Below are 23,193 nucleotides of genomic sequence, written 5' to 3'. Positions count from 1 at the left end.
GCGCGGGCAGGCAGCGGGGATCCGGCAGGCAGCGGGGAGCGGAGCGCAGCCTGCGGCCCCAGCCCGCACTCGGCCTGCCCCCCGCGCAGCCCCGCTTGCGATGAGCGCCGAGCGGTGGCGTTGGCCGCTGGGGGATTTATCACGAAGGTCCCTCCTCGTAGGCTCAGGAGAAGCCTGGCCGTGGCTGCCACCCCTATATCTGGCTGGCTCGCTGTCGACTGGCAGCAATGACACAGCTAGTGTGTTTTCCCTGGCAGCAGGTTTCCGTCTAGTGAGGGAAACTCTCACGTCGGTCCTTCCCCGCTCTAGGTTGAGCCCCCGGGGAAAGTTGCCAGTGTCACCCCAAAGCACGGCTGGCATTGCTCTCCACACCCAGATGAACCGGAACGGCGTTCGACTGAGCAAGGCTGCTCTGGGCACAGGTGCTGCAGTAGTAGTTGCTTCATTCCTTCTGCCTCTTAGCTGCATTACAGCGGCAGCTTCATGAGATGGCAGCTCTGAATCTGTCTGCCAACGTGACCCAGAACGCCTGGGCATTGCCCTTTCCATATTGGCTACCATCAGGATAGCACTGCTTGCCCCACCTGGCTCCACCAAAAAAGGCACTGGCAAGACTAAGGGACGCCAGCAGAAGATCTGAGGCTCAAACAAGCAAAGGTTCAAGGCAGCACAATTCTTCTGCTGTCTGGTACACCTCCCTGAGTGCATGGCATGGAAAACGAGAGAGTGCAGAGGAGCCATGAAACGGCGCTGTAGGCCGGGCATGCCAAATGCTGAACCAATTATTTGAAGAAGCCCTGACGGACCAGGGAGGTGTCGCAGGAAAGGGCTGTGGGCACTACTCAGCTTGCTAGTTACACTCACGGGTTTTTTTATCTGAATGAAACAGCTCTCTCTAGCATCACCAAAAGCAAAATGCTTAAATAAAGTATCTAAGCAGTGCTAGCATAGACAACTAAAAGCTAGTTCTTGTAGAATCTGGCGAATTCTGGGACTGTAAGAATTCAGGATGATAAACATGAGAGGAAGGAGAAGAGCAGTAACTGCTGCCTGCGGAGCACTAAGGGGTTAGCAGGAGATGGGGTGGGTAGAAACTCTGCTCTAAAAAGTCAGTATCTTTCTGAAGTCCACAACAGCTCTGACTCTAGTGGAGTTAGGAGCTTTAGTTCCCAGGCTCGCCCTTTGAGTGTACTTTGTGGGTCCTTCTGATTGATAAGGACTGAGAGGTTAATCAGAGGTCAGTGGGTTTGTTAAACAATATTTTCTCTCTGTTAGTGTTAACTTCTGGTTTTTATTGACTGTGTGAGTTTATGCCTGTGTGTAATGGTCCCTTGGTTTTGATCATATAATTTCCATGAGTATACCTGATGCACTGATAATCATAACCAAGTTAACTGAAGAGACAATGTTCCCAGATAATATTTAGCTTGCTGTATTTGTGTCAGATCTGATGAACAATTTTGTTGCATACTTCTCCCAAAGCAGTTGATCTAATAAAAGATATTGCTTCTTCCCACAAACGTTCCCTTAAATGACTGTAGCTACAACACCATTACTGTTCGTGCTGCAGTAAATACATTGTACTCCTCCAGGATCTCTCATCTGAATGTTTCAGTCACTGCAGTGGAGTACACTGTGGCTGTCTGTGTGCTTGTATGTGTACATTTGGCAACAGCCCAGCTAGCTTGGATACCGTTAGCGGGTCATGCTAACCCAGACTTCCAGAAACACGAAACCCTCAAGATCTGTAGGTGGGCAGGCTGCAGAAGCTGAGCTCTTATTGCCTTGGCTCTGCTCCTATCAGCACGACTAGTTCTTTAGCTGAAAGTCAGTTCTGGTATATATCTACATACTGCCAATGACCGCAGGGTAATCCTGCTGAAAGAAAGACCTCTGGAGTCTGTTTTTTATTTACTGTGATTTAAATAGGAAAAAAAAAAATCTTAAAACTTCATAGATCTTATGTAGAAGCCTCTCCTGCAGAATCCCCCCAAAAGTGCAATCAAATCTTTACTGATCAAATGCATCTGCTTTGGAGTAGAAGTGACTTGTGTTATTTACTGCTAATACTTTCTGTGGGGTAACCTGAAGATGGATAGGTAGGAATGGGGCGAGGAGCTTGTGTAACAGAGTTATCTTTGGCTGTAGGACAAATTGCAAATGGATTCCATAAAATCATAAATGTGCAGAAGAAGAAGTTATATTGCCAGCCCACCCTGATGTCAGTATGCCAATAGTGATAATATTGAAACAGATGGGAGTTCATTACTTCTTTAATCTGAGCATTTTATTGTTTTACAATGTAGGACAGAGTGAGAGTACAAAGCTCTTTCCGTGTTGAACTCTTGTTTTCCTTGGATTACCAGGAGTTTATGTTTAGCAGGTTTTCGAAACAAAATACCTCACTCTTTCCCAGTTGTGTTTATGCCACATGTAATATCACCCTTTGCTGGTGCGTGCACTGGCAGGTTAAAATTAGACTTCCTAAATGTCAGGACAGCAGCTTGCTACTTGCTTACTTTAACAAGAGCGTGCTACTTTAATTTGTTGTGAATTTCTTGTCTATGTTACTCGAAACAGCAAATAAGCAAAGTCTTACTCAGATGCTTAAGTATATATTTAAAGGATGCACACATAATGATGCGCATTTTGTTTATTCAAGTTTCAGTCTGCCAAGGATCAAAATAATAGTAACAATAAAAAGTGGCAAATGGATTACAGCTGATGATTCTGAAAGCAGCTTTTGTACTACTAATTATAGCAATAATGGTAGTTTCTAGTTACTGAAGTACTTTACATTGTTTTAAACAAATTTGATCATATGTGCCTGAGAAGAAGAGTTGTTTTTTTTCTTTAAATCTTTGCAGAAATAATGCATAAATGGTGATTTGCAAAGATATAATATTATCTTTTAAAGCGTATGTGTGAGTTTCTATGCCTTTTAAGTCATTTTTGATGAGCAGCATTCTTTAAAAGAAGTAAAACTATTCTTATCCACTCACATCCCTCTCGTGTGATTTGTGATGGTTTGGAGCAGGGCATGATAAAATGTGTATAAAAATGATGCCGGGTTTTGTCTCAAAATCCTCTGTACTATAAGAGGATCTGTCCATCTGTATGTCCCAGCATGCAATCTGATGTGGCGGGGGCATAAGAGGCAAGAAAAGGGTGGATCTGTAATATCCCCGCATTTCCATGTTTCCAGAGGTGTGTGAGGGGGGTGTGTGTGTGTATGACCCTGTTTATGTAATATGGTAACAACCATGCAACAGTACATTTTATATCTCCTTCAGCCACTGGTTGTTAATATCTTATAATTGTGCTTATTTCTGGTCTCATAAAGACTTTGGAAGACTGGTTCTGTCTAGCCTGGATTTCTTTTCTGGTTCCCTAAAATACCAGTGTCTTAGCCCATTTTTTCCTATGCTGCTTTTTTGACTCCATCTTGCTCGTGTGTAAGAAGTATTCTACAAGCGGTTGGCTGAAGCCTCACAATCCCTAGCCCTTGTTCTTGTGGGAGACTTCAACTTACCAGATCTCTGCTGGAAATACAACACAGCAGAGAGAAAGCAGTCTCGGAGGTTCCTGGAGTGTGCGGGAGATGAGATAACCTCCTGACGCAGCTGGTAAGCCAGCCAACCGGGGGGGTGCCCCGCTGGACCTGCTGTTCACGAACAGAGAGGGCCTGGTGGGCGATGTGGTGGTGGGAGGCTGTCTTGGGCTCAGCGACCACGACATGATAGAGTTTTCGATTCTTGGAGAAGTAAGGAAGGGGGTCAGCAAGACCGCTACCCTGAACTTTAGAAGGGCAGACCTTGGATTGTTTAGGAGTCTGGTGAACAGAGTCCCCTGGGAGGCAGTCCTGAAAGGCAAAGGAGTCCAGGAAGGCTGGACGTTATTCAAGAAGGAAATCTCAAAGGCACAGGAGCAGGCCGTCCCCATGTGCCGTAAGTTGAGCAGGCGGGGGAGAGACCGGCCTGGCTGAACAGAGAGGTTTGGCTGGAACGCAGGAAGAAAAGAAGAGCACACCACCTTTGGAAGAAGGGGCGGGTGACTCAGGAGGACTACAAGGATGTTGTGAGGTTATGCGGGGAGAAGATTAGAAAGGCAAAGGCTCAGCTAGAACTTAAACTGGCCAGCACTGTTAAAGATAACAAAAAATGTTTTTACAAATATATCAGCGACAAAAGGAGGGCCAGGGAGAATCTCCCTCCTTTGTTGGATGCGGAGGGAAACATTGCCACGAAGGATGAGGAGAAGGCTGAGGTACTTAATGCCTTCTTTGCCTCAGTCCTTAATAGTCAGACTGGTCATCCTCAGGGCTTTCAGGCCCCTGAGCTGGGAGATGGAGATAGGATGCAGAATGAAGCCCCAGTTGTCGAAGAGGTGGCAGTCACCGACCTGCTCCTCCACCTGGATGCTCACAAGTCCATGGGGCCCAATGGGATCCACCCGAGGATACTGAGGGAGCTGGCAGAGGAGCTTGCCAAGCCACTCTCCATCATTTATCAGCAGTCCTGGTCCACCAGGGAGGTCCCAGAGGACTGGAAGTTAGCAAATGTGACGCCCCTCTACAAGAAGGGTCGGAAGGAGGATCCGGGGAACTACAGGCCTGTCAGCCTGACCTCGGTGCCAGGACAGGTCATGGAACAAATCACCTTGAGTGCCATTACATGGCACGTGTGGGACAACTGGGGGATCAGGCTCAGCCAGCATGGGTTTATGAAAGGGAGGTCCTGCTTCACTAACCTGGTCTCCTTCTAGGACAAGGTGACCTGCTTAGCAGATAAGGGGAAGGCTGTGGATGTTGTCTACCTGGACTTTAGTAAGGCCTTTGACACTGTCTCCCACAGCATTCTCCTGGAGAAGCTGGCTGTGCACGGCTTGGGTAAGTGCACTCTGTGCTGGGTTAAAAACTGGCTGGACGGCCGAGCCCAGAGAGTGGTGGTGAACGGAGTCAAATCCAGTTGGCGGCCGGTCACAAGTGGTGTTCCCCAGGGCTCAGTGTTGGGGCCGGTTCTGTTCAACATCTTTATCAATGATCTGGATGAGGGGATCGAGTGCACCCTCAGTAAGTTTGCAGATGACACTAAGTTGGGTGGAAGTGTCAATCTGCTGGAGGGTAGGAAGGCCCTGCAGAGGGACCTGGACAGGCTGGGTCGTTGGGCTGAGGCCAACTGTATGAGGTTCAACAAGGCTCAGTGCTGGGTCCTGCACCTGGGTCACAACAACCCCATGCAACGCTACAGGCTGGGGGAGGAGTGGCTGGAGAGCTGCCTGGCAGAAAAGGACCTGGGGGTGTTGGTTGACAGCCGCCTGAACATGAGCCAGCAGTGTGCTCAGGTGGCCAAGAGGGCCAATGGCATCCTGGCTTGTATCAGGAATAGTGTGGCCAGCAGGACCAGGGAGGTGATAGTGCCCTTGTACTCGGCACTGGTGAGGCCGCACCTCGAGTCCTGTGTTCAGATTTGGGCCCCTCACTACAAGAAGGACATGGAGGTGCTGGAGCGTGTCCAGAGAAGGGCAACGAAGCTGGTGAAGGGTCTAGAGCACAAGTCCTATGAGGAGCGGCTGAGGGAGCTGGGGTTGTTTAGCCTGGAGAAGAGGAGGCTGAGGGGAGACCTTATTGCTCTCTACAACTACCTGAAAGGAGGTTGTAGTGAGACGGGGGTCAGTTTCTTCTCCCAAGCAACTAGCGATAGAACAAGAGGAAACGGCCTCAAGCTGCACCAGGGGAGGTTTAGATTGGGTATTAGGAAAAACTTCTTCACCAAAAGGGTAGTCAGGCACTGGAACAGGCTGCCCAGGGTTGAGTCTCCATCCCTGGAGGTATTTAAAAGACGGGTGCTTGAGGACATGGTTTAGTGGTGGACTTGGCAGTGCTAGGTTAACGGTTGGACTCGATAATCTTAAGGGTCTTTTCCAACCTTGACGATTCTATGATTCTATGACTCTATGTGTGCTGCCCGCATCGAGGAGAGAGCAGTCCCGCTGCCTTTGCCCTCGTGAATGCTTACACACAGTTTCACTGAAAACACTATCTTGCCTACTGTCTCAAGGCTTAAACACAAATAGAAAACAAACCTCTTCATTTACTGCTTTATAGACAGAGCAAAACAGAAAATACATTGTGTAATAGACTTTTAGTTAGTCCCTGTCTCTGAGAAAACCCATTCCTCATATAAGGCAAGAAGACGCCATTTGTCTTGACGCTCTGATAGATAGCTTCCAAATCCAATGCTTTCCATTAAAATGGATGTTCTGAAACAACACACCTCTGATCTTTAAAGTTAAAATATTAACCTGTGATACAGCAAGTATATACACGCGCATTTAATTTCCAGCATGTGAATATTTTCATAGTATTTGTGGACGCGGTTCTTTGCTATCTAATTTCCTTGGATACTAAAAAGAGTACTAATAGCTGTCACTGGCCTTACTATCTTTCCTCCTCTCCCCATCCAGCAAGCAGGACACTTATTTTTGCATGGAAATTAGAACTGGAAGACAGTTTAGTCCATCTCTCTGCTAACAGTGGTTTGTTACTGATAGCATATTTACTGGAACTTTGCCCAGTATACTTATCACGTATTACCAACCACAGAGTAGAGTTTACTGTCTTTCCTGGAATACATATCATTCCTACAAAGTCATTTCTGATATTCTGCCTACAATATCCTTTGCTTATATTCATCACAATGCTTTAATCATAATCTCTTGCACAAGCCAAAATAATCTTTGTCTCCTCAGGCTCACGTCTTGCAATACACACAGCTTTCCATATGTTCCAGTTAAATTACACTTACTTACCTTCTACTTTGAAGATAGTAAGGTGAGGTCTGCAGTGAAAAGCACCCAGTGCGTTGCCGGCACAGTTCATCCAAAGACCCTGGAAAACCCAGGTTGCAGTGATAACAGATGATGCCCGACTAGTGACTTTCCACTCATTCGATGCAGTAGCAGCAATAGCAGCTCCCAGCCCACAGAAACAAAATATGAAAGCTATAATCTGTATTCCTAGCATGTTTCTCTGTAACTCAGGGACTTAGTAATGCCTCTGCGTGGAGAGAAAAGTACTTTAGTCATGTGAGTAAGCAAAAAGGCATAACATAAGCAAATTATGCTTGAACAAGTTCAGTAACACTTGCTACGGAAAGTTAATGTGGCTGAAAGAAATTGTCATGCTTGAGTGATTTAAGAAAGGCCCTAGGCATTACAAATGTTTAGAAAGAAAGTCAAGGTACAACTTTATGGGAGCTAATTACTAGTACTAATTGCTAATTTCTAATTGTAAAAATTAATTAAAATGTTTTCATATTTTTTTTCAATTAAGGTATTCCAGTTAATGCTTAATTTTTAGTTAATTGGAAACTTACAACCACTGCATGTAGCAAAATAAGTTCAGAGTCCAAACTGTACAGCGCTATTTAACAGATTACCATAACATTTTAGAAGGATTACACAATACTTGAAAAATAAATTTTTAAAAGGCTGTGAAATTAATTCAGCCATAACTAGCCACCACACAAGCAGCTCTAAAACAGTAGCATCTTGGAGGCTGTGTCTGTGGATGTCTTTGTAGAATAGCAAATCTGGAGCAACAACAGCAACAGCAAGCGGTCCCTGGGCAGTGATGCAGCTGCAGTAGTCAGCAGAATGAACCTTGTGTAGCCCCCATTGTGACTTCTTCTCTGGTCAGCGGAGAAAATTTACTGCTTCTTATGGTATGTCTGCTCTGCACGATGAACATAGCGCAGAAACAGCTGTCCTGCCACTGACTGAGCTCCTGCAACCTCACGCCATGAAAAATCCTCAAAGAATATCACTGATTTAATAAAATGTCATCTTTAAAGTAGTAGGCAGTGACAGCACCACACTGAAACAGCTATTCTATTTCCAGTTCCTGAATATACTATCACTACTGGTGTGGGACCTACACATGGTTTTGCAGATGTGTGTGGCCTTCACTCTTTTAAGATGCCAACTTCCAGCTTTATTCATGCCTCTCCTCATTCTCTGGTCCTTTTGGCCTCCCCCCTGAAGGAGGAGCATGCACCTCTTCTCTTTGGTGTTACTGTATGCCATTTGGTGACATGAGATCACCCTGCATATTGAGCATACACCATCACTTTTGACAAAGAAAGAAGTCTATTTTTTTTCCCTTTGGGTGCTTCTAGTGATGCTTCTCCCTGTTACAGCTGTGATAAACACCACACTGAACTTCGGCATCGGAGTTTTTCTGTAGACTTTTCAGAGCTCAAGGAGGGGTCATCAAGGATGCTAAAACATCATTGACATTCCATGTAAAGAGCCAAAGGAGTTTTACGTAGACTGTCCTGCTGAACCATCACCTGATACTTCCACTTTAACGAGCCTTTGGCTCAGCGCTGAGAAGTAGGACCCAAAAGTATGATTATACAAACAAGAGAATTACACTACAAGAATGAATCTCTTTTCAGAGTAATTAGTAGGCTCACATCCCACACATCAAGGGCAAATAGAAAGCTTTTTATTAACACAGCCAGCCTGAGAGACATAGAAAGTGATTTTGCTACAGAGCAACACTATAATAGAGCCGGTTATTTTAATGATAAGGACAATATTACACAGACAGGAAGCAATTTTTCCTTGCTGTCAAATAATGCAGTAACATATTTTTCTTATGGCAAGGGTCAATCTTCATGTAATCCTTCATACAGCTTTTTTCTAAATTTGAAAGGATATAGAAGAGAATACAGAAATGGGTCCATCTTTGAAGCAGATTCCTGAGAGCTAATATTATTTTTTGGTTCTATCTCTGCCATACAAAATGGTGGGGTTTTTTGTTGTTGTTTTTTTTTTTGTGCCTCCTCAGTAAGACCTCGTTCTTTTAAACCAGGTATCACGCTAGGAAGGGGCTTCACATTTCTGTTTCTAGACAAGCTGCAATACAAACTCCTAAGTCAACTCCCCTTCGCACTCCTAGATGATCGTATACAAAGGTCCCATCCAGTACACATTCACTCATGAGTGTCATCCTCATGGGACACTGAAAGCCACTTACTTTAGTGGAAAGTGCCTGTAGGCACCACTTGAACTGTAGACTACACTTTTAGGGCTTAAGGAGGACTTAGTGGTTTCTTGGCCTTTATCCTGATTCTCATCTAGTGCATGACTTTGTGGAATTTGTGGTTACAAGCACTTCACCCTGCACTGTTTCTAGGCAGTTAGTGTGTGAGTGATGAATAAATTAAACAGATACTTAAGTGATAAGAAAGAAGTAAGCAGTCCCGTTTACAACCCTCATTTCTTCTATAAACTGTCAGGAAGTAAGTTAATCAGTCATTTAAGAAGTTGAAGGCAAAGTTGAAAGTTAACCTGTTAATGGCATTTTCTATTATATCAAAACTTCTTTTCCCTGTTACTGAACAGACAAAAGTTGGAAAACAGGTGGGAGCTTAAGAAGTGTTTAAATACAGAGTTGGAAAAGGGAAAACACAGGCTACAGGCCTTTGTTGAACCATTTTCCCAAACCTCCGCAAATACAGTATCTGATCATGGGATGCACCTCTGGCTCTGTTTAATTGAACACTGTGTCAGTAACATGTAACGTTTCTATTACTACTGATATTCTCTTTTTAAATCAGTCCAAGGCCAGTTTTTTAAAAAACCAGCAGATACCTTTGCAGCACGGCAAGAATGTTTATACAGGTAAGCTGTAGCCTCCAGTTTGCGATTTCTACTTCAGCCTATGTTAATTGTTGTAACCTACTAGCTGGAGGAGTTCCCAAGGCTGGTATGTTGGCTGATACAGATCTGACTGCTGACAATATATGTTTCCCTGATGAAGACATACAGACAGCTAAACTGAATTAGTTGTGGGGAAACTTATGGTAAAATTAAAAGAAGAACAAAGTGCAAATCAATCCTGATGTTATCTGGATAAGAAAAATGAAAGCTCTGCAGAGGAGGTAGCTAAGGTAACACGAAGACAATGTGCCAGATAAATTACTAGTAATGCTAAGAGATCCCTCTGCAGAGTGGGTGGAAAATGCAAATTGATCCTGAGTGCTGTGGAGGAAGTTATGAGAGGCCTAAACAACCATGGAGAATTTGGACAAGTGGTAAAACTAGAAGTTACAGAGGCTGAATAAGTGACTCAAGACTTCTGGAGAAGTTGAAGAAATAAAAGCATTGTGTAAAGTGCTGAAGAAATCAAAAAGCCTGGAGACATCACTACTCGACACAGGCAAGGGCTAAGCTGTATCACAACACGGCTGGGCCAATAACACAAAGGCAAAAAGGGTTCCTGAGAACTGGCAGTGACGTATGAGATGGTGTTGAAAGTAGGAAGGGTGCATTCCAGCTGAGTGCCAAAATCCTGCCGACACTTCCGGATGCATGCACCTTGGAAACTCTAGGTAAACAGTGTAGCGGGTGAAGGCTGAAGGGGCACCGCCTAGAGAGGAATTTCAAGGAGCAACGAAATCACTGGAAATGGGAAAGCTGAGGGAAAAGACAATTTCACAGTTTGCTATAGCAAAAGGACAACATCAGGTTATAGTGGTATGAAGCAGTTGCCGTTTGAGATGTTTGCTGCTCACCTTGTTACTCACAAAGTGCTGGGTCACATGCACAGTTAGAGAAGGTCATCTCAGGTCTTATGCTCATTCCAAATTTGTTGCTTTTTATGAGCACTGCAGTCACAATACAATAATATGATTATAATATTAGTGTTACATACTATAGTATAATCCTATTATTAATAGCACAGTTGTTATATTGCTGTAGAACAGAAAGAGAAACTTCATATAGTCATCACTAGGAGAATTGCTTTGAGAATATATGCATACAGCAGGTAACTCAGTTAAGGATTTACACTAACTTCATACAAGCTAGATATACGTGTGTTTAAGAATATACATGAATATGTATATTCATGTATGTATGTATTTAATATCTAGATAGATATAAGCTATGCTTTATTTTTTAAGCATTTATGTTAGTTGTTTAATGGGCAAACTACTTTCTCATATGCATTATTTACATGAGCACTTTTTGAATATTTGCCTAAGAATGAGTAGGATTTTGAACAACTGGTTCAAATCAGTGTTTGGTGGGAGAATAAAAATACACGAGATTAACCTGGGTTTTTTCATCATGTGTCTTAACTGGACATTAAGGATAAGAGATGGATTTGAAAATGTTACTTTTGGATCATCTAGCATTAAAGTCCTTAGTTTATGCTGTTGACACTGGACGCTAGCAGACACATTTGGATTAAAGGCGTTTGCTGTCATTAAGCGTATCGTTATTGTTGGCACACTCTGCCTAGTCTTGCAGTAAGTGGCAGAAAGCCAAAAAGGTTTAATCTACGTAGAACTACAAAATGCAAAACACAAAAATGCAGTGAACTCGAAATGGTAGGACAAGTCTCATGTTTGATCAGTGCTGAAAGCCAGGGTGAAATTCAAGATCATTGTGCTTTGCTGAGAACTTCTGAACAGACATTGATGAAGTGATAAGCTCAATGAAGACATTGTGTTTTTTGTAGAGCAAACTCATCAAACCCAGCCACTATTAGAATTAGCCTGCGCTACAGTATATTGACAGCATTACTCGAAGCAGTAGTATTAGACACGAACAAGCACCAGGGTGCCGTGGACAGAAGAGTTTGTAAGGTGTCAGATACAAAGCGAAATGATTGCGACACCAATGAAGAAGGAAGGAGGCTGTGAAACAGGGAAACAGGGTAGTAACAGAAATACTGTGATGTAAGTGCTACAGATAAACATAAATGCTGAAGAAAAACATCACAATGCTGAAGAAAAGCCTTACATCCAAGTGAACTCAACCTCGTCAAAACCCATGTAGGGGTCCCGAGTGCATCCTCCCCTCCTGGAGGTCTGGCTGCCAGGGCTCGGGGCCAGCTTACAAATGGTGCCACTGAGGGCAGCCCCCTTCCTGCTGGAGATGTGGGGAGAGGCTCCCAGCCAGCGTGGTGCTGCGGGGAAGCCGCGGCAGGCGTCCCTCTGCCCTGTGGGATCTGCTTTTAAGCTGAGGCTCCAGAGCTTTGCCCTTGCCGGAGGTACAGTGCCCACTGCCTGGCAGCCCAGCTTGCGCTGGGCCATGGGCCGCTGATCCAGAGCCGGACCCTGTCCCTGACCTCCCGGCTCGACTTCCCGGCTTGACCTTGGACCTGCCTCATGGCCACGGACCTGCCTGGCGATCACTGGCCTGTGTCTGACCCCGGTCACTGCCACCATGGACTGCCGCTCCCCGGGCTGCCCCGTTCCCTGGCTGGGGCGGTGGGACGGGCCCTGGCCGGTGAGGCCCTGCCCTGCCACCCCCGTGGGGAGCCCCCGCTGCCCCACAGCCAGCTCCGGCCACCCTGGGCTCTGTGCTGAGCACCATGGGGCCCAGCCCCTGCCGATCCTCCCTGGCTGAGAGCTGCAGGCCTGCCCTGAGGGCTGTGCGAGGTGTGAGGACACCCCTTGTTGAGGGGGAGGCTGTGGCCAGGTCCCATCCCATCCCATGGGAGCTGCTTCAAAGCCGAGACTTTGGTGCTGGGTCCCTAGCAGAGCCATGGACCCCACTGCCATGCTGCCCAGCCTGCGCCTGGCCATGGGCCCCGCTGGTCTTGAGCCAGTCCCCACCCATGGGCCAGCGCCCGAGCCCAGCCTCAGCCTGTCCCCATCCCCAGGGAGGTGCCCAATGCCCCGGGCTGCCCCCTGGCTGGGGGGTGGGATGGGCCCTGGCTGCCCGGTCCTGCCCTGACACCCAATGGGGAGCCATGCCCTGAGAAGCCATCATCCAAACGTCTGGGCATTAACGGCAGAAACCATGGTGGGACTGAGGAATTAGAAATCCTGTCTATGCGTAGTTCGCGTTATCTCATTGTGTCAGTAGTTTTGAATGAGCATATTTAAAAGTACATGCAAATAACCCTTCCTGAGTACTGCGCTGTGTTATTGAGTACGGACACAGAGAGAAAAAAGCTTAACATGAAGAATATACCTGAACTAATATTGTAAATTTTGAAGATAAGGTCCCACTGTGCCAAAGTAATCAAAATTGCATAAACTGTTTTGCCATAAAGTAATGATGTTATGAAAATTAATAATGAAAATGAGCTACTGGATGTCTTTCCTAATACTATGTTTTGCAGATCAGAAAAGGTTTTCGTGCCTTCACAATATTTCACCTGATAACACAGCTCTTTAAAATTGCAACATATAATCAGATTGCAAAACTCCCTCCGTATCTCTTTAGCATATCTCATGAGGAGTGTGGCAAACACATCCTTTTGCCTCTACCAGCCTGCCATGGTACCAGCCCTCTAGGATGCTATCACTTCACATGGGATTTAGGCAAGAAGGAAAAAAGTGTTGTTGCCTTCCTGCACCGATTCACCTCCCCATCTCCTTCAAGATGGTGCCTCCATCCAGCCCACCTCCCATTCTGGTGTGGTGGAGAAGCAACCCCTCCTCTGAATTACTACATTTGTTGGGCATCTGCCAGTGTGCAGCTCTAATGCCTTTTGCTATGCTGCTAATCATTCTTTCCCTAAAGGCAGTAGAAATGTATCTGCTCATAAGCACATACATGTACTCCTTTTGTCCTAAATAACTGAGATACTGAACATGATATGCAAGTTCCTTTGAGCAACACCAACCTCTCCTGCTCACACAAGCCCTTTAGTACCACCTTGTCTACCAGGCAAGGCTAGGTGATTTCCCCTAAAGCTGGTGCACAAAACACAGGACTACGCCTACACATCCAGGCATCAATTCCTGTGACCTGCTCATGTGATCCTGAAAGCAGAATTTGGTAGAGTTTAGTGCTTTTATGTCACTGAGAAATCATCTTCAATAGGGCTATTAACACATTTGCTTGTCACCACTGACATCCCAAATCCATGACATGCCAGACACACCTCTTCATCACTTTAACCAAGGTCTAATACCAGGATTTGGATAAGTTCTTCTTGCAAATTCTTTGGATTGCTTCAGGGAGCAGCCCAAAGCGCTCCATTCTTGCTCCAGCTGTGTTTGCCTCAGACCATTTCCTCTAGCGCAGGAAAGGACTTTTGGGGTTGTATGTTCTACTTTTCCTTCTTGAATCTTAGCGGTACTGCTTACCCTGCTAGAAAGCCCAAACCTAGTGTTTCACACAACACAAATGAATTAGCTTTCAGGTCTGGCCGGTCTCCAGTCTTCCCGTCAAAGGGAAGCTTATTGCAACATTCAAGAAATCCTCCACCTTTTCAGTTTTCGGGTAGCAATGTGTTAGACCGAGCCACGATTGAGAGCAGCTGCTCAGAGTCCAGGTTTGTAAAACTGAAGAAAGCCAGTATTGTTCTCACACCTCCAAACAGACCAGGTGGAGACCATATGTGAGGAGCTAAAGGTGTGGCGCAGCTCTTTGTTTGCTAGTATGATCCTAGCTTACCACCCAACTGGACTTAGGCCCAGCAGCTACAGTCCTTTTCTTAAATCCAGCCTTGCTGCTAATTAAAAACATACCCAGTCAGCCCATCACCCATGACTCACACACCTGACTGAGAACTGCTAACCACATTAATGTCTTCCAAAATTGTCAGGCGCCGGTAAAGCATGATCACAGCCCTCCATGGCCTGAGCCCAGCTTCACCTGTGTTGTGAAAACCAGCAGATGAAGGCCGTACTGAGAGTAGCCAGGAAGCTGTTCAGTGGGATCTGAGCCCTTCTCAGCTCTCTGTTCATAGCAGGGCAAGCACTGAAGAGGAGGAGAATCGCAATGCTGCATCTTGCTCATCGCTCACTAGCTGCCTGTCATATGGATTACTGGCTCTTGATATTGTGGCACCTTAAGGCAAGAAGGAACCCTTAAAATCTTTTCATTTTTGTGTATATCACAACATGGATTAGATTTCAACAATTTCCCCTTTTCACTGAGGCTAGTCTGACTAAAGCCTGTCTTTGGGGAAGGCACTTGCTTTTTATTTAATGGATGAAGATGTAGACAGGAATGTGTTACTGAGCAGTTTGCTCCAAGGGCAGTTTGTTCAATATCTTAAATGTGTCTTCATCATTCAGTGTGTCTTCTTTTGCTTTATTAAACAGCCTTTTAATATCGGCTACTCTGGAAATGGACCAGGCTGGACGAGACGATCTTTTGAGGTCCCTTCCAACCTGGGGTGTTGTATGAAATAATGTTATACTGGAGTCAGCGTATAATTGACCCTCAATTACGGTTTTCATAAACTAAACACAGTAAGCTCTTTCAGCCTCTCACATTAAGTATTTTCTTGAACTTCCAGATACTTTCTGGGGCTTTTTTCTGCATCTTTTCCAATTTTTCAACATTCTTCTCAAATTATGGGCACCAAAATGGAAAGTTATAGTCTGGTATTGCCTGTTCCAGTGCCAACTCTATTTTTTATCCAAAATAATCTGATTAACTTTATTTTCCACAGTACTGCATTGGAAACTCATATTCAGTTATGACTCTTGAGCACTTTCTAAAAGCATTATTTTCCAGAACTGGAAATGGAGTAATCTCCCTGTGGTTTTTTACAAATTACTCTGTTAAAAGAAAATACTATTTGATGCCACCTATGTCAAAGAAATGCTTGCTCATTTACTGTCCTAAATGAAATATAGTAATACAATTTTTAAAAATACAAAAAAAGTCTTGGTGAAAGTAATAGTCCCTGGAAATTAAGAAACAAGGCCATCTTAGACAAACAGCTCTTGCACGTGAACAGCTGCTTTGGCAGAGTAAAACCAATCCAGCTGGAAAACAGGTATTTCAACCTTTCAACATTAAAACATATTCCTCCTAAAAATTTTAAACCCTTGAATCATACCAGATGTACCTTTTTAGATTTACTGACCATCCTTTCCCATTCTGTGCGCTGCTTAATTCCACATAAGTAGCCAAATGTGTTGCATGGTGCTTGGAAAGCAAACCATTGCTATGGTGTTACAGTTTATGATGAGAAATACATGACTGACCTACTTCAATTTTGTGGTGCTATCTACTTTGGCAACCAATGTAAGTGCTTTCTTGTAAACAGTGGTTTTCACGCCTCTGTATCTGTACTTGATCATGTCCCAGCAATGTTTGCATATTTGCCTGGGAATTCCCAAGGCAGACCGAAAAGCCAAACTCCAGAATACTTCCGGACAAGGGTTAATGCAATTACTCCTGCAATTTCATGACAGAAGTGGTGATGTCTGAGCAAAAACTTTGCCATTTCTTATAGCAGTGTGGGGGCTGCAGACTCAGAGGATAAAGGAATTTCATTAGCAGGATGATGGTGTTTATACGTGATTGTACATTGTGCTAATGTTTGTAGTTTATTGTTCTTATTTCATTTGGCTTGGGAGGGGAAGGATGGGGGTACAAAAGGGGAACGATATCACTGGGAAGTTTTTGCTGGAATAGTTGAGAACTGATAGCTATGCTGTTCAGAGGCTGAGCTTTGGCAGGAACGAACACTTTGTACTCCCATGTAGAGCTGGCTTCTCAGGGGTCCAGGAGCAGAGTGCAAGTGATGAGAGCTGTGCCTTCTCCCATCTAGTCCTTGGCCCTGGGCTGAGGGAATTCTCCTTTTCCTCTCCCTCTCCCCACCTCCTCCCTCCCGAAACACAAGCTGATGGCAGGGCAAGAAACAGAGCAGAGAGGGGAGGGAAAAGAAAAGGAGGGGAAGGAAGGAGAGAGGAGGATAGGGGAGGACTCTGCAATCAGTCACAGTCCCTGGCTGGTGTTGATCCATTTCTGAATACGGATGTGCATTGGTATGCTCAGTGGGACAATGTCTAGGGCTGAAGTCCATGCTTAACACAGATTAGGAATAGCAGCTTCTCTGTTATGTTCCAAAAGCCTATTGCCTGCATTTATTGTTCCTGGACATCCTGAACCAAACCTTGATCCTCACCCTGGGTGACGGAGCTGATAGGCGCTACAGTTTTGAGTCTGATGGAGCAGCATCATGGGGAAGAGCTTTGAAAACATTGATATTGTCCGAGTCAACATCACCTCCTTGTCTCGATCATCTTTCATCTTGCATGCATAAATTGTCTTTTTGTCTTTCTCTAATATTGAGGTCTTTACTCACAGCCAAGAGATAACTCAATCTGGAAGCTTTATCATTTTTGAGGAAGGAACTTAAAAGAGTGTCTAAAAGAGACTGTGTACAAATGTAAGGCAAAATAAGACTGTTGACATGACTTCAGTGAGCATAAAACAAAAAATACTTTTTCATTTGGGCTGGCAACTACAATCTTTCTGAAAGTTCTGTATCTCCTTGGCACTGCCAAACTTGCTAGCTATCATTTGCTTTTCGGAATCGGACAAATTCCAAAAAGCAAATGATTCTCAGAGATTTGGAAGGGATTAAGTGGAAACACCTTCTGCAGCAGGTATTTTACAGCTCTCTGAGTGATGCCGTGCCAAAGCCTCTCTCATGTTACACATGCATTCCAAATGTTCCAGTGTTTCTCCCTGTGCCTTTCAGCAGATTTTCAGTGGGTGCAGAAAGTAGAGGACTTACTTTGGTTTAGACAGCTGTAATCAGATGTCAGTACAATCTCTTGTTTCCTATCAATAGCATGTATAGTTCAGTAGTGGTGAAAAACATGCTCTTTGCAAAAAAAAAAAAATATTGTTTGATTTACCATTCTCTCCTGGTATTCATTACTGTTCCAATGCAATGCAATTCATCATGCTAATTCTTACAAGAAAATGCATTTCTTGACAGCTGTATACCCATTGTCTGACTCAGGTTGATGATTTATAATCTTCTTAAATCACTGGTGTATTTGGGATTTGATGGAAGTAAGAGTTGTATGTTTACTGAGATGGGCAATCATGAGAGAAGAATAACTACTGAATTGCCACCTCCTCAGCTCTCGAAACTTACAAAATCACATTCTGAGAAGAGCGACAAAACACATTTTAAAGTGTAGAATCCTTTGTCTACCCGCCATGCTCAGCTGCATTACACACATACTTCACAGATCTCCGTCCAAAGGCCAGCGCCAAGAGCAGAGCCTCATTTGGCCATAGCTCCACCGAGGTCAGTGGAACTGCCCTTGTTGTTAACACCTTCCACAAAGCTGACGTTACTCACCTGTTTTATTTGCCTTTCATATTTTCTACCCACTTCAGGAGGTTGAATACTAACGCTGTTTCTTGAACACAGATAGACAGATAACGTTTTGAAAGCCGTGCTTACAAAATATATCTTTTATCTTCTTTAAATGCAAGCATGGAATTTGCTCCTTTGCCACCGAGTACTTTCCTCTGATAAAACTAAGATAAGGGTGTGACTACACATACAAACAATGAAACAGAAATTAAGAGTGAAATATTCATTTGAGGGGGTATATACCGCTCTAGAAAAAGAAAATATGAAGGCAGTCCCTATCGTTAATATGATATGCATATCAGTAATGTGATAAGATTGCAAAAAATAAGGAAGGAAAATGTGGCTAGACAAGAAACCATCTAGGTCAAAGTGCCTTAAAAGTTTAGCTGCTTGGGTAATGCTGGTAAAGACCACCTAAGTAAATTTTGCAGAGGAACACAAACTTTGGCAATTGTATCTAAAAGGTAAATAGCTCTGATAATTTGGAATCACTGAGGTGGAATGTAACTTTTGGGAATCCAAAAAGGACGTGATGCTTTGGCAACAAATTCCTTTGCGGTTTCTGTCTGTTCTTGATTAGCCTCTTTTGCTCCCTGTCTCTGTTCTTTGTTGATCCTGTTGTGCCAGCTCTCCCTGTTTCTTGACCAGTCCTTGACTACGTGTCCACTCTGTAATGTAAAACCTTGGCAGACATAGATGGATGTAATCTCAAAATGTTAGCTACCTGAGCTGCTTTACTCCTCCTTGTGCTCACAAACTTTCTTGATACATATTGAAAATGTGCATTTCCTGTTTCTTTAGGAGCAGCAGAGCATATAATTTCTGACTGTGAGAGATGACAGGTTCTTCTCCAAATAGTAATTTATACATCAGGAACTGAATGTAATTTTAAACATGGTTTTGAAAAGCGTGCTTTATGGAAGATCTGGTTCTGGGGTAAAACTTCCAAGTAAGTGGTCATGAGATGATTCAATTTAAGATAAAGGAAGAAATTAAGGTAGTTTTGCAACTAAGTTCCCTGATTTTGAATGGGATTTGTAGCACCAGAAGGCTGTAGAGTTAGGGCATATGTGAGACTTAACAGAGTACCAAAGGGTGGTCTAAAATGCTGTGTCTCCTGGATTTAAGCATCCTATTGAGGGCTACAGGAAGTGCCCCAGGCCTGGATCTGTTCTGTGCTTAGTACATACATTATGCATTGGAATGCAGGTGACCGGCTCATGCCTGCCTTAGCAAAGATGGGGAAGAGGAAGAAATGGAAAAAGGCAACAATCAGTTCTGAAAAATAATAATATATTAATTAAAGCAGTCAGCAAAGAAGAGGAAGTCCCATTCCTCAACTTGTGTAAATCCAAACCCCCAGCTCCTAGGTGAATCCTGCAGACTGCGTGACCAGTGGATTACGGAGCAAGTGGGACGGCGACACACTTCAGCTGCTGCCGTAGGCAGCCACACAGCCGCCAATGCAAGATTCATGATTTCAGAAAAGACATCAGAACTGACGCTGGGGCCTAGCAAGTAAGGAACGTAGTCGAATAGGGAGACACCTAACATCATCTCATCTTGTATATTTTATTTTATCCAGTGTAACAGGATAAAAAGCTGAAATAATTTTGATGTGAAGAACCATCTAAACATAGAGTCTAGGCTTGTGTTATCTTTATCGCTCAGAATCAGTAAAGCAGAAAAGCTTCCATCTGGTTTGTTCTCCTCTCATAATTGATATCAGCACTTAGTGGGACACAAACTCCTTCTGCAGTGTGCAAAACTTTTTGAGATTCTTCAGGCTGATATTAAAGCAAAAATGACACAACATCTTTATAATTTCCACATGAGTGAGGAAATCAATACCTCCTGCCATACAGTGCAGAAGCAATCTGTGCAGGGTTCACTTTCTGGATGCAGATCTGGGCTCTTTCTCCTGTGGCAATGCTTCAGTGCCTCTGTATCCTTCAGCTTCCGAAAGGTGCCTACAGTGTGGCCATGCTTCTGGAACTGCTTCTTTCTACCAAGGTCTTGAGGGAGTCATTGTCACTAGGCCAGTTTTACAAATTAAAAATTCCTGCATCTCTAATGACTGGATCATCTGCAAAATCTTTTAATCTAATTTCCAAGTGTTTCAAAGTAACAGAAGTTCCATTCTTTGCTGCAAAAAAAGGGAACAGCAGGTCTATCAGTTCCGCTGTTTCTTGAATAGTTTGAATAGGAGCAGAGCTTTTACCTTCCTCGGGAGACAGTCTTAAATCTTTTGATTACCTCAGGGTTCAGATGGAGCAAAACCAACACATTTGCTAAGATGTTTGACCTGACCTGTATTTGGAAACTCAGGCTTGGGGTTCATGTAGATGATGTCTACTTTGAAGTCTCTATCTCATGCTTTCTGTGCACTGTCAAATGGATGGAGTGCTTTAAATTGATACGTAGTACTACTACTCTCTATTTAAAATGCAAACAAATCAATGCCTTTAAAAAGCCCAGTTCTTCTTTAAAACTCTGTTACGGTGATTTTGTTGAAAAATCTCTAATGGACTCAATTCAGGCATGCTACAAATGTGCCACAGATTGGACCTGCGGAGGATAACGTAATAGTACTTAAGAAGTTTATTGCATCTCACAAAGTGTCCTGTAGTCACGCACGAGGATATGTACTAAGATCCTAATCCTGAAAGAGCAAATTGATTTTTTTTTTCACAATTGCTTTGCAGTGAAATCAAGTGGATTGCCTTAATGTGCAAGTACCATCGATCATCATTGTTCATGTTTGCAAAGCCCACAGACTTAGTCATGCAGATACCTACATTACATCATCTAAATTAACGTAGAGCCCAGGCACCTACATACCCCTGCCAGTCTCAAATCCAGGGGCCGCTGTCCTATTACAGTGCTCCTGGGAACGCCTTCAAGGCCAAGGTCCTGTACAACCAAATGCAACAGGAAGAGTTAAGCTTATTATGACCATATTAATGTCATAAGCAATAGCAGATAAAACAGAAAACAAAATCATCCAGTTCATGAAGCAGAGCTGAGCAATGACCTCATGCTGCTCACCAGCTAGTTGGTGTGTGTTAGCCGCTGCTGTGAGGTTGACACCACTTTTAATGTAACAATGACATCACGTTCTCAGGTCTTGTGTTTGCCTGGATATGGTCCCCCTTCCCTTATTTCTTCAGGCAGTAGCAAGTGGTTCAGCATAGGCACCACAGTAGGCACCAAAATTGTCAAAAGGTGGTACACAGAAACACATGAGAGAGAAGATGTCAAACATTCCCCATACTTCATGGTCTTTGCTGTCTCTTCTCATCCATCTCTAACCAGCCTGCATCTCAGAGGCCTCAAAACTTGGCTCTGCCCTCATCTGCTCCAAAAATGGCAGCGGTAACACAGTTCAGAGAGACAAGGTGGCACAAGATGACCCACTCACTAGCTGTCTTACTCCTACCTAGCTTCTGGCTAGACTGGATGCACAAGAAGGAAACACCATTCAGTGTACTCCGTGTCACTTAGCCTAAAATTGTGCCCCGGCACTGCTTAGTTTACTAGTGCAGAAGTGGTGTTGCTCTGTCAAAGGCATCCCCAGCAGAACAGCATTAGCAAACAAGGCTTTCAGTGTTGGCTGGACATCCCACCACTCCTCTGCAGAGATGCAGCCACCCCCGCAGTCTAGCCCGCTTGCTCTGAGGGAGGGAAAAATACTTTCCAGGACTCTTAGAAATGCACGCAGCTTGCCAGAGCTGGCGATGTGGAAAGGCACCATCTCTGACAGAAAACAAACTTAGCTCTCCCCTGTTTGAGAAAAAAATCTTCATGGGTTTGTTCTGGAAGAATACCAGAGCCTGGTTTTGGCAGGGGGTTGTGCCTGCAACAGACTGCAAGCTCCCTCTGAAACGAGGGAGAAAAACAGGAACGGGCCTCGAGGCGCTGCAGGGAGCTTAGATATCTTGTTTTATCCTTGGGACTTTCTCATTAGATAGTTGTGTGTTGTTCTAACCACATTAGCTGGCTGAGTTGCCTGGGCTGAGTTGGCTGGAGCTAAAAGCTATAGGCAAAATGCACATTTAATTCAGGAGTCTTCTGTGAAAGGTATAGCCAGGAAAGTCTCATCTGATGTTGTGGAGTCTTTCAGACCCCTGGCAGTGAAGGCCCACTATCCAATGCCAAATTTCTGAGTTTTCTATGGTGGTCTGAGAGTGAGAGTCCCCATGTTACACTGCCTTCGGAAGCCCATAGGGAGCACGGGATTGCCATTCTTGGGTGCTGGTTGTAAGGGTCTACATTTGCCCGTGGCCTTTGTGAGCAGAATCAAAATGATCTATCCTGTATATCAGCAATGGTAACTGGCTTTTGCTGGGTTGCAAACTTGTCTTGTTGCAGATAGGCTTCGCCTATGTCCCCCAAAAGGATGTGCCCTCTGCCCTCCCGTAGTCTCAGCTCTTCTGAATCTGGAGCACCCAAAAAGCGGGGGGCATCCAGGCGTCCTGCCAAAAGCCAGGGATGGAGGGAAGCACACGGCTCGCTGTGGGATAGGGTGAGGAGGCAGAAAGGTCCTGCCCCACGCCAGCATTGGGGCAGGCTGGGCCTGTGGGAATGGGTTCAGGTCAGTGACCCCAGCAGGGCTGCCAGGTATACCCCAGGAAAACCCTGGGGGTCAATATGGAAAGCTGTTAGCCTGCAGGGCTGTTTCTTGATTTTTACCTCCCCTTTTGCTATTAGACCCTGATGGATAAAGGCATGAGGCAGCTGTGTGACATGGTCAGCGGGGGTATATGGAGCACAAGGGGAGTGCGTGCTGCAGGTATGATGTTCCACCTTTGGGGCCTGTCACTGTGAGAGCTCTGCAGCGTAGACAGTGCCCTCCTAGGGAAAACTGCCTAATTGAGTAGCGCTTCCTTTTTTAAAATGGTTGTTGGAGATGTTACTGGTGCTGCTCATCTTTCATGCTACGGTTAAAGCACTCGTGCCTGAAGTGTGCATTTAATGTTCAAGATGGCATACCTAGGGAGAAACTGTTCTTTTAAAGCACATCCCCATGGATGTTGTGGTACCCATTAAAACTGGGCAGTTGGTAATAAAGTTCTACA

The 23,193-nt window shown here is 44.5% G+C and overlaps 1 protein-coding gene across 1 annotated transcript in view; it reads right to left on the bottom strand.

Annotated features, from left to right (window-relative positions):
- The window catches only part of CLDN10 (claudin 10), a gene marked incomplete at both ends in the record, with an annotated part of 64,972 nt that extends 58,014 nt beyond the window's left edge, over positions 1-6,958 (bottom strand). The window contains one exon of the mRNA XM_082304933.1: positions 6,811-6,958. Within this exon, the coding sequence (XP_082161059.1) occupies positions 6,811-6,880 (70 nt within the window). The remainder of the gene's footprint in view (positions 1-6,810) is intronic.
- Positions 6,959-23,193: the final 16,235 nt, after the last annotated feature.

This window comes from Platalea leucorodia (assembly GCF_965183815.1).
Source record: "Platalea leucorodia genome assembly, chromosome: 2".
Classification (NCBI taxonomy): Eukaryota; Metazoa; Chordata; class Aves; order Pelecaniformes; family Threskiornithidae; genus Platalea; species Platalea leucorodia.
The sequence above is the reverse complement of the archived record's forward strand: the minus strand, read 5'-3'. Positions and strand labels throughout refer to the sequence as shown.